The sequence below is a fragment of the Sinohyriopsis cumingii genome, chromosome 3, assembly GCF_028554795.1.
Source record: "Sinohyriopsis cumingii isolate HCF-2022 chromosome 3, ASM2855479v2, whole genome shotgun sequence".
Taxonomy (NCBI): Eukaryota; Metazoa; Mollusca; class Bivalvia; order Unionida; family Unionidae; genus Sinohyriopsis; species Sinohyriopsis cumingii.
The window spans coordinates 144787919-144802018 of NC_142963.1; the positions used below are offsets into that span (position 1 = coordinate 144787919).

General features: G+C 36.4%; 1 protein-coding gene across 1 annotated transcript in view; it reads left to right on the top strand.

Moving 5' to 3' along the window:
* Window positions 1–14100, top strand: part of LOC149804066 (aminoacylase-1-like) — a 106021-nt gene that overhangs the window by 63034 nt on the left and 28887 nt on the right. Inside the window, exons 9-11 of the mRNA XM_089953934.1 lie at window positions 6532–6605; window positions 9731–9780; window positions 12279–12342. Of these exons, the coding sequence (XP_089810060.1) occupies window positions 6532–6605; window positions 9731–9780; window positions 12279–12342 (188 nt within the window). The remainder of the gene's footprint in view (window positions 1–6531; window positions 6606–9730; window positions 9781–12278; window positions 12343–14100) is intronic.

Genomic DNA, 14100 nt, shown 5'->3' on the forward strand with positions numbered 1-14100 from the left:
TTGTCCTTTGTGATAAGAATTTTGACCAGCTGCAGAACCAGGTTAGTAGTAAAAATCTTTTTCATACATGTTGTGATTCTGACATGTGATATATAGATTACTAATTTTACACCCAGGTTACGCTTTTTTGCCACGTTTAATAGCAATAATTATGCTTACACCTATCAGGTGCATGTGGCATGTATGCATTACATTCTTTGCTACATCTGCATCCAACCCTTTCAGAAATAAAGAAAAATATATCTTTATACAATATATTGACAAAGATAAGCAACTCTTGCTGGATAACTCCTCTCTCTACCCACTAGGTGGCTTCCCTTATACTTGGTTTAAATCGGATTTTACTTTTGCTGTTGCTGCAATATGCAGAGTAGTCCTCCATACAGTTCTGTAAAATTGGATAAATTTTATAACTAATTGTTTTCTTTTTCATCGGTATATTAAGTTAAAGTATTTTTATGCTCCTTACTTCTTTGTAAATATCAGTGAATTTATTGACATTTTTTAAATTATCGTACTGTTCATTGTCATCATGTTTCAAACAGCAACATAATTTTCAAAGTTGGGGTTAAGCCTTTGCCCTAATTATAGCTCATTTTTATTCTGTATGCACATGGTTGTTTATTTGCTTTTCATTAATGATATATCAGTGCAGATAAATGGAAGAGATTCGAAGTAGTAGAAGACATTAATGAAACGTGCTGGCTTTATACCAGTCGCTCTTGATCACACACTTGTATATGCAGTGTGGACAGAATACATGGTTTATTGTCCATAAAACAAATGGCTCAAGGGATGCAAAAAAGAGCAATATCTATTTCTTCTCTACACGAAGTCCTACTTAAAAATAATCTCACAAGTCTCATGGGGGATGCCAAAATGTCCCCGCAATCCCCCTCCCCAAAGATTCTTAAGACAGCTCTCGGTTTTGATGCAGTCGAAATGAGAGTTGATTCCAGCCCAGAGTTGGAATCATGCCTGTGCATTCTAATAAATATAGCTGCATTATGTAGATTGTTGATGCCAGAACAAGTAGAAAATTTTCAGGCTCACGTAGGGGATAAGCCTTTATCTCGGCCCACAAGGTATGACAATGCTGTCAGATATCCCCCCTCCCCAGGAGATGTGAAGGTGCAGAGACTTACCTACCTCCATCTGTAATATGATAACTTAATATATGATACCCATACTCTGTGTACTTAAACGTTCTTGCCTTGTGCGGACCTACCAACCTGTACAATTTTGCCATTAGTCTTACAAAAATGACCCTTAAAATATGGGCTTTTGAAATAAAAGCAAAGACTCAGAAATGTGATTGTTGCAGTAAAATCCAGATTATTGAGACTCGTGTGTGATTGATTTGGATCCAGATTTCGTATTAGATATAGTGGGGTTAGTCTGGGAACCAGACTAACTATACTTTAGTATGTCAGATGCTTTAAACTGCACATATTTTTGCATGCAAAGTGTTAACATGATCAATCTGTTGATTACATAGTTCTTAAAAATTGGCATCCAACAAGTGATATATGATGAAGACAAAAGGGAAAAAATATGCCTCCTAAAAAGTGTTAATAACCAGTACAGAAGAATAAAAAGGAATATTCAGATTCTTGTGAATAAAAGCAGGAAGGGACACAAATACGTCTATTGGGCATCATGTGTCGATTTGAGTATGACCCAATGCGACAATGGAATTAGCTTTAAGCCAGCAAAAGAAAGCAAGACCTAAAGGTATAGCCAGCAATGAGGAGTCCTGTGGTGGTGACATAGGTGACAGGGCTGTCTCTGATTGATTTCCCACATTTTGTAACTTGAGAATCCTCTGATGATTTATCTCCCTTATCTGACAAGCAGTCACACACGAGGCCATGTCAGCATGAAGGCTTACAGTGTCTTCGTTCTTAGTCATGCGTTTCTGTGCTTTGTTGTAGCTCTACACCTGTCTCTTATTATTGAACAGAAAGTCGGTGCAAAGCTATTTTTTATAGCATTACTTGGACTACAGCAGATCAAGTTTTACCAAAATAATTCACCATGCTGTCCGTAAGAGGTTCAAGGATGATGCAATGAACTGTGGTTTTCAGACACTAAATGTATTAGCAGAGAAAACTCACCTGTACGTTGCCAGACATTGTGGAATTAGTAATTCTGTTTAATCAGTGACTTTGGAAATCACTGGGCACACCAAAAGTTTGGTCAATGGCAGAGCTTGACACTCTTCACTCTGTTTCGAGCAACTTGAGAGACATCAGCCTCACTGGATGCAAGCAGAGATGGTGATGCTTGCTCTCAGGCTTCTTCTTCACTTTTTGTGCCACTATGTTGTGGGATAACTTTGCCTTCAGAGCCTCCATTGATGTTTCCCCCTTTTACCTTTGGTGTTCTGCCCTCCTGCTCCTTCCTTATCAACCACCCGGACCAGACTCCAGCATCTGTTGATCTTATCTCAGAAAAGGTAGAAACAAACTTCAAATTACTTCTTTCAGTCTAGCAGAATCACAGACATTTTTTATACAGGGACGTCTCGTGAAATCAACAAACAGAACCAAGGGACATGACTCAAAAACAAACTTCTGGCAAGTCATCCTATTGTAGTTCCTCACATCAAAACCACAGTTCTTGCAAACCACAGTGGACAGAGAAGTAGTGATTGCTTACGCCAAAGTTTCTCTTCACAACTGCTTCCATCTCATGAAAAATGACATCTCTACATTGCCCTTCCCACAGAACCCGATAGGAGGAAGGCTTCAATTCTCTTATGCCGAATGGGACAAGATTTGCCATGACAATCACTTGACTCAACAAGTGGTTTCCGAAGGACTTTGCATTAGTTTCATAATACCTCCTCCTCTGTCCAGAATATAATCAGCTATAAACATTTCAACAGACCCATTCAAAGCCAGCACCATGCAGCAAGAAATAAACAACCTTCTTCAGAAAATGGCAGTAGAAATCTTGCAATGCATAAATTCCCTGGGATTTTATTCCAGACTTTCTTGGTCCTAAAGGCAAATGGCACTCTGTGCAGTGTCTTTAAACTAAGTGCTCTCAATTTATTTATGGTCATTGGTTCTCAATGGAAACACCATGGCACATTTTGAATGCCGTACAAGAGGGAGACTTTAAAAGATGCATATCTTCACGACTCAATAAGCTTTTTGCCTACAGAGACATCATTTATCAATCCCAAGCGCTCCCATTTGGATTCAACGTCAGTCCCAGGGTCTTCACTTGAATGATGAGCCGTGTTATGGCTCAATGTGTGGATCATCTTCAAGGTGGAAATGTCATGTTGCCTGAACGATATCCTACAAAAATATCAGGTGAGTTATATATTAAAACACGATATGATAACCCTTGTCATGCTGCTTACAATTCTGGGTTTCCTTGTAAAAAAATCAGACCAAGTGCCATCTCAACAGTTTAATCTCAGATTGGAATTCAGCACACAGGTAGACACAGTATGTCTCCCTCAGTATGGAATTCAGCACACAGGTAGACACAGTACATCTCCCTTAGAAACGGGCATTGCAAATCGGAACCATGGTGGCTTTGTTAATTTTGAGGGATTTTCTTTTTGCATGGTATTCCTTCGCCATCTAGGCTTGCTCAACATGGCAATGGACCTCATCATTCTAGGTTGCCTTTATATGCACCCATTATAAATGACTCTTCTATCCCAATGGAGGTCAAAAGTTTGTCCACTGGACCAACCTCTCCCCCATTTGCACAAATAGGAGGTAGCATCTGAAGACTTGGAGTAACCTCAATTGGCTCACAGCAGGTATACCTGTACAAGAACAACCACCAGAGATCATTGTACAGATGCAAGAGCAGATGGCTGGGGAACACACCTACTACTGTCTTCTCAGGAAGCCAGTGGAGTGGGGTCTTCCCAGGACTGGCATCTACATATCAATATTCTCAGGAAGCCAGTGGAGTGGGGTCTTCCCAGGATTGGCATCTACATATCAATATTCTCAGGAAGCCAGTGGAGTGGGGTCTTCCCAGGATTGGCATCTACATATCAATATTCTCAGGAAGCCAGTGGAGTGGGGTCTTCCCAGGATTGGCATCTACATATCAATATTCTCAGGAAGCCAGTGGAGTGGGGTCTTCCCAGGATTGGCATCTACATATCAATATTCTCAGGAAGCCAGTGGAGTGGGGTCTTCCCAGGATTGGCATCTACATATCAATATTCTCAAGATGAAGGTCATTTTGAAAGCCTTTCACAGGTGGCAGGAAATTTTAACTATCAAGCGAGTCCTCATTTTACCAGACAACTCTACAGTGGTGACTTATCTTAATGGCAAGGCAGAACCAAGTCCCTAGACCTTTGCATTCTAGTGTGGGACTTAATAAAGTGGTGCTGTCAACAACATATCTACCTCCAAGTTCGTCACATTCCTGGATGCCAAAATTAAATGGCAGATTCTATGTCCAGGAACAATCCAGAATTTTCACTTGGTTTGGCACCCAGTGGGACCAGTCATTGGTGGATCTGTTTGCAATAAGGTAGAATACCAAGCTCCCAAACATTTGTCTTACCAGTCCCAGGTCCCAAAGCCTGGGCATCTGATACGCTATCCATAGATTGGAACGGCCTGAACACATCCACTTTTTCCCTCCAACACCTCTGATTCAAAAAGTTTTACTTAAACCATGAGAAGTGAAGTGTCACTGCATTCTCATTGCACCACTTCTGTGGGAGAAATTGTGGATCAACAACCTCCTCAATCTCATGACAGAAATTCTCTGGAAAATAACAAATTTCTATCATTTACTCAAACAACCATGATGGCAGTTGTTTCACCCCAACTCAGAGCTACTGAACCTACATGCTGGATCATATTGAACAGGCCCTCCGTAAGCATATGAAGGCAAATGGAAAATTTGTACGCAGTGGTAAACACAAGAACATATAGTCTACCACTGCAATAGCTAACTTCCTCCTCTGGCTCTTTGATGAGAAAAAGTTAGCACCAGGTACAATCAAAGGTTACCACTGCACAATAGCTGACACCTTTCATCATCATGGAAGAAAAGATATCAGACAAGGACTTATCCAACCTCCTCTCCAACTCTGATTATACATGGTCAAATACATTGGCCCTATGTCCAATATCGAACACCATTCAACCCACTTTCAAATGCAACTTTGGCTCTCCTTTTTAAACAAGACCTGCTTCCTTATCATACTAACACAGGCAGGCAGAATCAGCAAAATACTTGGCCTATCAGGGAACCCGAATTAACATAGGCAGGCAGAATTAGCAAAATACATGGCCTATCAGGGGACCCGAATTACCTTTAGTTCCAGGAAGATGGGTCAGTTTCACTTATGACAGTTCCCTCTTTCATCACCAAGAGCAGGGTTCTATCCACCGGCAACCAGACCATTGTATTGAAATCATTGTCTACTCTGGACACTTCCACTCAAGGCTGCCTGCAGGATCTAGTATGAGCCTTGAAGTGGTACCTTAAAAAGACAGAGCCATTGTGTCGAGGGAACTCGAGCCTATTTTTGCCTCTCAAACAGGGTCAGGACAACGTAACAGCATAGACCCTGTCATCATGGATTAAGTGGATTGTTTGCTCTGTATATTGAGAAATAACAGTTGCTACAAGCATTGCCTCTGACCGGAACTTGTTCTCTAACTGAAATTAAACTTGCTTTGGAATAGAGATCTGATTTCACATTTTCAAGTGTTTACCTGATTGATCTTTCATCCCAAAGGGCTCAACTTGTTATGATGGAGCCTATAGCCATGGCTTAACAGGCCATCTTCCCAGGTCATTCAACAGCTTAATAAGATTTGACTTCATGACTTCTGATGGATTTGTGGGAAGGAAAAGTTTTCCCTTTCCGAAACCACTCCCCAACAGATGGAGCTTTCCAGAATCACCTGACCTTTATGTCTTGATATGGGATGCCACATAACAGGACAGTGCAACATTTTAGCCAACTCAACATCAGGAAGATGACAACAGCTTCATACAGAATGTTCTTCTCCTGCCACATTTAGACAGGTACAGTGATTTTTTTTCATTGATATCAGGTTCAAGGTCCAAAATCATGAGAAAGAATTAAGCACTGTACATACAGGTATAGTGTTCACTTAATGCAGAAATATTAACCAAATTTTGTATGTTGGACTGTCACAAAAGCATCTGAGAAAGTTTAAATACTCAGCAGTTAAAAGAACTGAAAGGCCAGCCAGTTGAGCATCAGTCTCTTCTAGTGAGTCTTTGTTGTTTTTTTTTTGCAAGCCTTGTTCATGAAGTCACAGCAGGTAGGCACATAACATATGGATTTGGGATTCTGGCCCCAGGATAACTGTCCATGGATAGTTTGGAAGAGGGTGATGGGGGTGTAGATGTGGGGACTTTTGATTGTAAGCCATCAAAATAGCACTACTTTTAATTCCTTTCCAACTTAATTAGGTGGGAATTTTGAAATGGCATGTTATAGATTTTTCTCTGGTCAGCTTTAAACATATACAGTAGCTTTTGGTGTGCTTTCAGGGCTACGAGTGAAGTGCACAGGAAATCCAGGTCATGGGTCGAGGTTTATTGAAAATACAGCTGCAGAGAAGCTTGTAAGTATAGGCAAGTGGCCAGTACACTCATTTTTTTTATAGCTAAATGAGCTATAATGGGATTTATTCATGACACATGATTGCATGATTCATACCAAAAAAGTTAATCAAATGTGCCAGATTTGTGCATAATATTTTTTCCTTATTTTTTTCCTGACCATTGTTTATTTCATTAAATCCCCACAATTTAGAAAATCACACACATAACTTTTTTTTCCAAAAGTGTTGGAATTCTCCTCCAAACTTTTTTGACTAGTCCCTGACTATCAGGAAGCAGTTTCCATAAATAAACTTATTATCTTTGTGTCTGTCTGATGAGTCTGAAAAATTAAAGTGCCAGTTTATATATCCTAAATTTATACCTTACTATTTGATACATCCATCTAAAGTATGGACCTGATTAGTTACTAATTAGACGAAAATCATTTTTGTTTGGGAAATTTTATCATTCATATCCCTGTCTAATGACTTTAACAAGCGGAAAGAGTTTGAAATTTAAATTATGAATTATAATTCTGCAGCTCGTTATATTTTCAAAATTGTTCAGAATTGCTTAATTTGTCTTCACAGTTTTGGAACCTTAACAATGAGTTCCTTATTTCTGCTTAAACACTGTTACATTATTTACGGTATAAGTTGGGACACCATAAATTAATTTTGAAAGTACTATTTTTTGCACTGTATGTTCTGGGACACATCATTTTTTCAAGTCATAAGTTGTGGGACACCTTTTAAATAATTCAAACATTAAATGTATAAAATACACTCCAACTAAAATTTTATTTAAAAAAATATGAAACTGTATTTGAGATAAAACTCTTCAACCCACTGCAGCATTATCTTATAAACACAACCTTTCTCCTGCACACGTACAGTCCATTCTTTCAGTGCATGAATATTTTTTTTTAGCTTTCTCATACCTTGAGAAATTATTGTTAGAGGCAACTCATCACCAGATGTGGAAACTGCATGGGCTAAAGTCAGATTTTTCAAATCTGCGCCATTTGTGCTAATTCTCACACTTTTGACCCCAATCTTATCGTCAGTCTGTCCAGGAATGAGATCAAAGAACGCTAGAATTCAGTTCATGTTGATGATCATATTGTCGATGAAATCATTTACTTCTCTTCCTGCCTTCATAAATTCATCAAATGATTTTATTTTCTCCAGATCTTCTGGGCAATGCTGGGTCATCGATGTCCATGCACGAAGCACTGTATTGTGTCACTTTAAAACTTGTTTCATTGTTTTAATGTATTTTCAAAATTCTCATGAATACTAGTGAAAAGGAACCAAAGTCAGCTTCCATATCTTGGCTGTCTTTGTATATTATAAAAAAAATCAGCACACTTAAAAGAATCCAGAGTTGGCTTCCGTGAGGTCAGCTTGCTTTGTAACAAAAATAACTTTTGTCCTTGATGTCCTGTTGGTAAGTTGAAACTGTGTACTTACTGCTCGCTGCTAGTTGTGTTTATTCACCACCAAGGCTTCTATGTGCTTGGCATCTGTAGTTATAAATGACTGCGGGTAAATAATATACAAAGCAATACCTTGCTTTAATGATACTTTTATAACCCATGCTAGTGAAAAGATTGTCACTTGCACCTAACACTGTGTCATACATGAATGGCAGTTGTTTTCAAGATATTGGTTGATTATTTCCCTTTCATTTGCAAAATCATCTGCTTTTCTTCTGTCCTTCATGAAGCCATCAAATGATTTTATTTTCTCCAGATCTTCCGGGTGATGCTGGGTCATTGATGTCCATGCACAAAGCACTATATTGTGTCACTTTAAAAAAATTTTCATTGTTTCAATTTATTTTTACAATTCCCATGAATACCAGTGAAAAGGAACTAAAGTTAGCTTCCACTATCTAGGCCATCTTGTATATTCCAAACAAATCAGCAATAAAAGTAATTGGCACACATAAAAGAATCCAAAATCGGCTTCTGAGATTGGCTTGCTTTGCAATAAAATTACCATCGTATTGATATCCTTTAAAAAAAGAAAAAGGCCTCAAAGTGTCCAAAGTCATCTTCTGAGGTCAGCTTGCTTTGTAATAAAAATAACCATTGTCTTTGATATCCTGTCGGTAAGTTCAAAGATTGAGTTGCTGCTCACTGCCAGTTGTGTTTATTCACTCACTGCCAGTTGTATTTATTCACCTGCTGCCAGTTGTGTTTATTCATTCACTGCCAGTTGTGTTTATTTACTCACTGCCAGTTGTGTTTATTCACCTGCTGCCAGTTGTGTTTATTCGCCTGCTGCCAATTGTGTTTATTCACTTGCTGCCAGTTGTGTTTATTCACTTGCTGCCAGTTGTGTTTATTCAGCACCCTGGCTTCTGTTTGCTTGGCATCTGTAGTTATAATACAAATGGTTAAATAATACACACATCAACTTGCTTTAATGATACTTTTGTAACCCATACTAGCGAAAAGATCGTCACTTACACTTACGTAAATGTGTTGTCAAATAATGATTTTTATTTGCAACATACTGTCATATAGTTGACCTGGATATAATTCAGTCTTGTTTATTTTGCACCTAACACCATGTCATGTGTGAATGACAGTTGTCTTCAAAATATCGGTTCATTTGCGATTTTTTTGGATCCAGTTTTCAGTTGGATAACATATTCAAACCTTTGAGAACAACCAAACATGATTTGTTTCTCAATGTTCATGTCAATGAACCATGTGTCTTGTGTTAGCGGACATAAACGATACATGCTACAGTATGGAAAGCTACACTGCATATTACAGAGTTCATGGATATATTTTATTCTTTGATGCTCATGATGAAATAAAGGGAGTAAATGATAACAAGACAAGGTTGGTTTCTTTCTTTTTAATATCAGATAAGCGTTTTTTATCTATTGCGATGTGCAGTAGGGAGACACATATTAAATACAAATTTATTTCATTTTTTAAGTCTTGCGACATATGACCTACTAGGTTAAAAAACGTTTCACAATAAGTTCTGGGACAGGAAAACAAAGAATTATTTTATCTTGTCCCAAAATACAGTATGTCTGATTTGTAGCCTAATCAATTTCCAGGGAAAAAAAGCCATTTTACAATTTGGTACTTACCATTCCACATATCTATTTTTTATTCAAGAGAAAAGTCATCAACAGTTTTCTAGACTTCAGGGCTGAAGAAGAGGAAAAGTAAGTTTAGTGCTTGCTCATTTATTGTCCAGTTTTATTAAGGTGACAAGTTCTAAATGTAAACAATATTGATTTTTTGTACCGTCGTTTATTGTGTTCCAAGTCTGTACTTTCTTTGCATTTTATTGGCACATTTTTTGCATTTGAAATGCATTCAAAATTCATTTTGTCTGCATTTCAGTCACATTTGCATTTCAGTTCTCAACTCATCATTTTTCATCTGGAATTTCCTTTCATCTGGAATGAAAACGATTTCCTTTTGTTTTCATTCATTTGGAATGAAATGAATTTCCTTTTGCTTTCCTTCATTTGAATTGGAATAGAAGTGCATTTACTGAAATCGGATTTTCCATTTTCAAGTGTTAAAAGTAAAGAATATTGTTTTCATATTTTTTTCTGACATGTGAGCTTTAATAAAATGGCAAATGCAAAAGACAGCATTAAATTTACAGTAAAATTAAAATATAACTGCAGCTGCAATAAATGGTAGATTGTCAGCAGTATTTATTTAATTTCATTCAAATAAAAATTGTAAAGGTACAACTCTCATACAGTAAAGATACAATACAAATTGTAAAGATAAAAATGTGCCAGTGCTGCCATGACAATAATGGCAGTTCTTTATGTCTGCTTCGACAAGAATGTCATGTGTTTTAAGGAGTGAAAAAAATTGTGTTGATGTAAAGAATCTGATCCTGAATGGCAATGTGAAATGGCTTTAGACCATAAAGTTTAGCAGCAGAATGAAAAAAATCAATTTTCAGTCCGTTCATGACTGCATTTTGTTCAGTTTTCGTTTAGCGTTCATAATTCTGCATTTTGCATCTGTGCTCTTGTTTTCTGAATATCATTTCTTTTTGTTCAATCTCCATTGAATGTTTGTGTTCACTCCGCATTTCATATATGTTCATTATGCATTATGTGTTTCGTTCTGCATTTTTATGGAATTATATAATCTATTATTATTCTACTTTCATTACACTGGTGAAAATACCCATTTCAGGGTGTGTATTTCAAGGAAATGATATAGTTAGAAATGTTTATTTTGTACTGAATTGAAACAAAAATCAACTTTGTTCAAAGCAACAGAATTGTAATGGTTCATCGTATATCTTATATTTGCTAGTGAAGGTGATAACAAGTGATAATAAGATGTGAATGGAAACATTATATATTTAGAGGCCGTAGGAAAAGATTGAATCAAAACTAATAACAAAAATGGTTGCATTGCCTCAGCATCAGATAAGAAACTGAGAAATGTCCTTTTTGTTTTTGTGTATGACACAGTTCCATTAATAATAAACTGTCTTGCATTTTTGCTCTAATTGAATGTGAATTCTGGGTTATGTGTCCTACATGTGTTTTTGTGTAAGAGTTATTGCCCTTTTTGATTGCAGCTGGTTACAGTGTATGACAGTGGTGTTTACTAGATTGCAGTGAAGTCATGTATGTTGACAGATGATTATGTTTCCAATGTTTAGATCATCAGAAGATATGCATGTTGACACTGTTTACAAATGAATTATGGGTATTTTTGTCTTTTTGTGATTTTTCTTCATGGGGTATGGATAGGATGCAAGATAGGTTGTATATTTGTGTGAGAAAATTGTTCACCATTTTTCTAGTTCCATCTTTCTGACAGTATTGGGTTTTAGATTTAGCAAAGTTAATTCTTTACATTTTAGGTAACCCCCGACTTACATGATAGTTGCATAGCCAAGAGTAGTCGTGTAACTGGAAATCATATAACACAACAAAATTTGGTTTCACTGCCTTTAATTTTCATTGAAAAATGCTTAAGTTAATTGATTTATTTAAAACAATCATAAGAAACAGCATGATAGTGAAATTGGCCTAAGTTGAAAAAGCATAAGATTCCTTTTCTAGTCTGTAAAGAGCAAATTTTAGTAAGCAGAGCCTTTTGCAATGCACTATCATTACTAGATCTAGTTTTATTTGAATATCCAACACCGTCAACAGTAATATATATTAATTTGCTTTTTGATAATTTCCTTTTGTTGGAATATTTTTTTGTATGTGCTTAAAAGACTACCTGCAGGCATGCATCAGTTTTATATATAGACTGCATAAAACCATTACCATTTAATCTATGCTGAAAATTTCACGATGGTGAAATGTTGTGATTTAGTTTTGCCTTTGGAAGGAGACCCCTCTGATGGCCTAGTGGTTAGAGCGTCCACCTCACATGCAGGAGGTTGTGGGTTCACACCTCAGCCGAGTCATAGGCATCATTATAAACTGCCACACTGCAGACATCATAGCGATATGACTGAAAAATTGTTAAAGCTATGTTCAAAATCCAAATCACACACACACACACACACCTTTGGAAGGATACATTTAGCTTGTGCAGTTTTCTCGGCATTTTGTCTGGAGTCAGCTCATGAAGACTTAAGGATAGGTTGTTGAAACTGATGCTGCTCTTTGAATATTGATGCTGTTGTTTCCAAAACACCTCATGTTTAGTTTGATTTTAGATTGAAGGGAAATTCTTGCCTGCGACTTGGAGGTGTGACAACAGTAAACTTGACAATGCTAGAGGTAAGACATTTGCCTCAAGTTTTAGAATACAAATCCAGTTCTTTATTACCTTTTGAATAGATGTTCAGTCCTAGGCACCAATAAATTAACTATTATTTTGAAATTTGATCTTTTCAGGGTACAGTTGCTGCCTTAATGTAGTCTTAAATGTAATTCTATAGTAGTACCAAATGGATAGGTAACCATTGATAATAATTATATTCACCGTCTAAAGAGTAAAGTCATTGTTTTACCATTTTGTAATCAAGATTTAAGTTAAGTTACATCTTTTTGGCTGCTTTTTTAATGCAATATAGATATTTAGAACACATAACCTGTGTAGAAGAGAAACAGTTTGAAAAGACTGAAACTGCACAATGTGATGGTTTCTGATAATTTGTAGGCTTGAAATAAAATCCAACGATTCCAGCCACTGTTTTGCACCACAATACAAGTCATTTATTTAGATGGCATATAATGAAATTTTATGTTTTATTGTCACAAAGGTGTTGACTTTGTACTTTTAATCTTCATATAACCAGTGTCTCTCATAATTGGTTTCTCTCCATACAATCATGTCTCAAATGACTACATTTGTTTGGAGGCCACATTTTATGGCTCCCAGTTGTGGTCACTTTAGAAAGGTTTAATTGTGTAACTAATTTGAACTTTGAAAAATACATGCTGGGTAAAGAGTAATGCTGTTTATTTTCATGTATAAAGTATATAGTCTGGTTCAAGCATTTAACATGATCATCAATGAAAGCAATATATAGACTGGTTCATGTATTGACGATGATCATCAATGAAAGCAATATATAGACTGGTTCAAGCATTTAACATGATCTTCACTGGAAGTAATATATAAACTGGTTCATGTATTGACCATGATCATCAATGACAGCAATATATAGACTGGTTCATGTATTGACCATGATCATAAATGACAGCAATATATAGACTGGTTCATGTATTGACCATGATCATCAATGGAAGCAATATATAGACTGGTTCATGTAATGTCTATGATCTTTGATAAAAGTAATTTTTAGCCTGGTACATGTAATTTACATGATCGTCAGTGAAAATAATAATATAGGCTGATTCAAGCAAAATCACGTTTAAAGTATTATATTGACTGTATTTTTTTGTGTACTTCTTAGCTCACCTGTCCAGGATCAGACCACTAATTAATTTCTCAGAGAAATTTTAAAATATACAAAAATAGAATTACAGTAAAACCTGTTATGAGAGACTGCGCCATCTGCCAACAAAAAGTCTCTCAAGACAGGTGGTCTCTCATAAAAGGTTTGTAAAAACAGGACCAGTTTCCAAGGTCCAGTTTCCGAAAAATATAAAGATAAATAACCACAATCACTGTACATATATTCTATTTTTTATTAATAGTTCTTGCTAAAATATTGTATGCATTCATCTGAAAACAAGTTTATATAGCAATAAAGATATACTGTACTTGTATCATTAACATGAAATTACATTTACATTTGAAGGTCATATGTACATGTATTTGCATATGAAATATTTCTGATTTACTACTTTTCCTTTATAACACCCTAAATTTGTTTTACCAACATTTAAAATGCTATTTTTTACTTCTTTCAGTTACAGTAATTATTTTCTCTAGCATTAATTTCATCTCATTTTAGTTGGCAGTTCTTCCATTGTTATTAAGGTAATAGGTGTCAGCATTATTAGTGCTCAGTTGTAGTATTGACTGTAAAGACGGTTTTGACTAGGCTTTGTGAAAATGTGATAAAT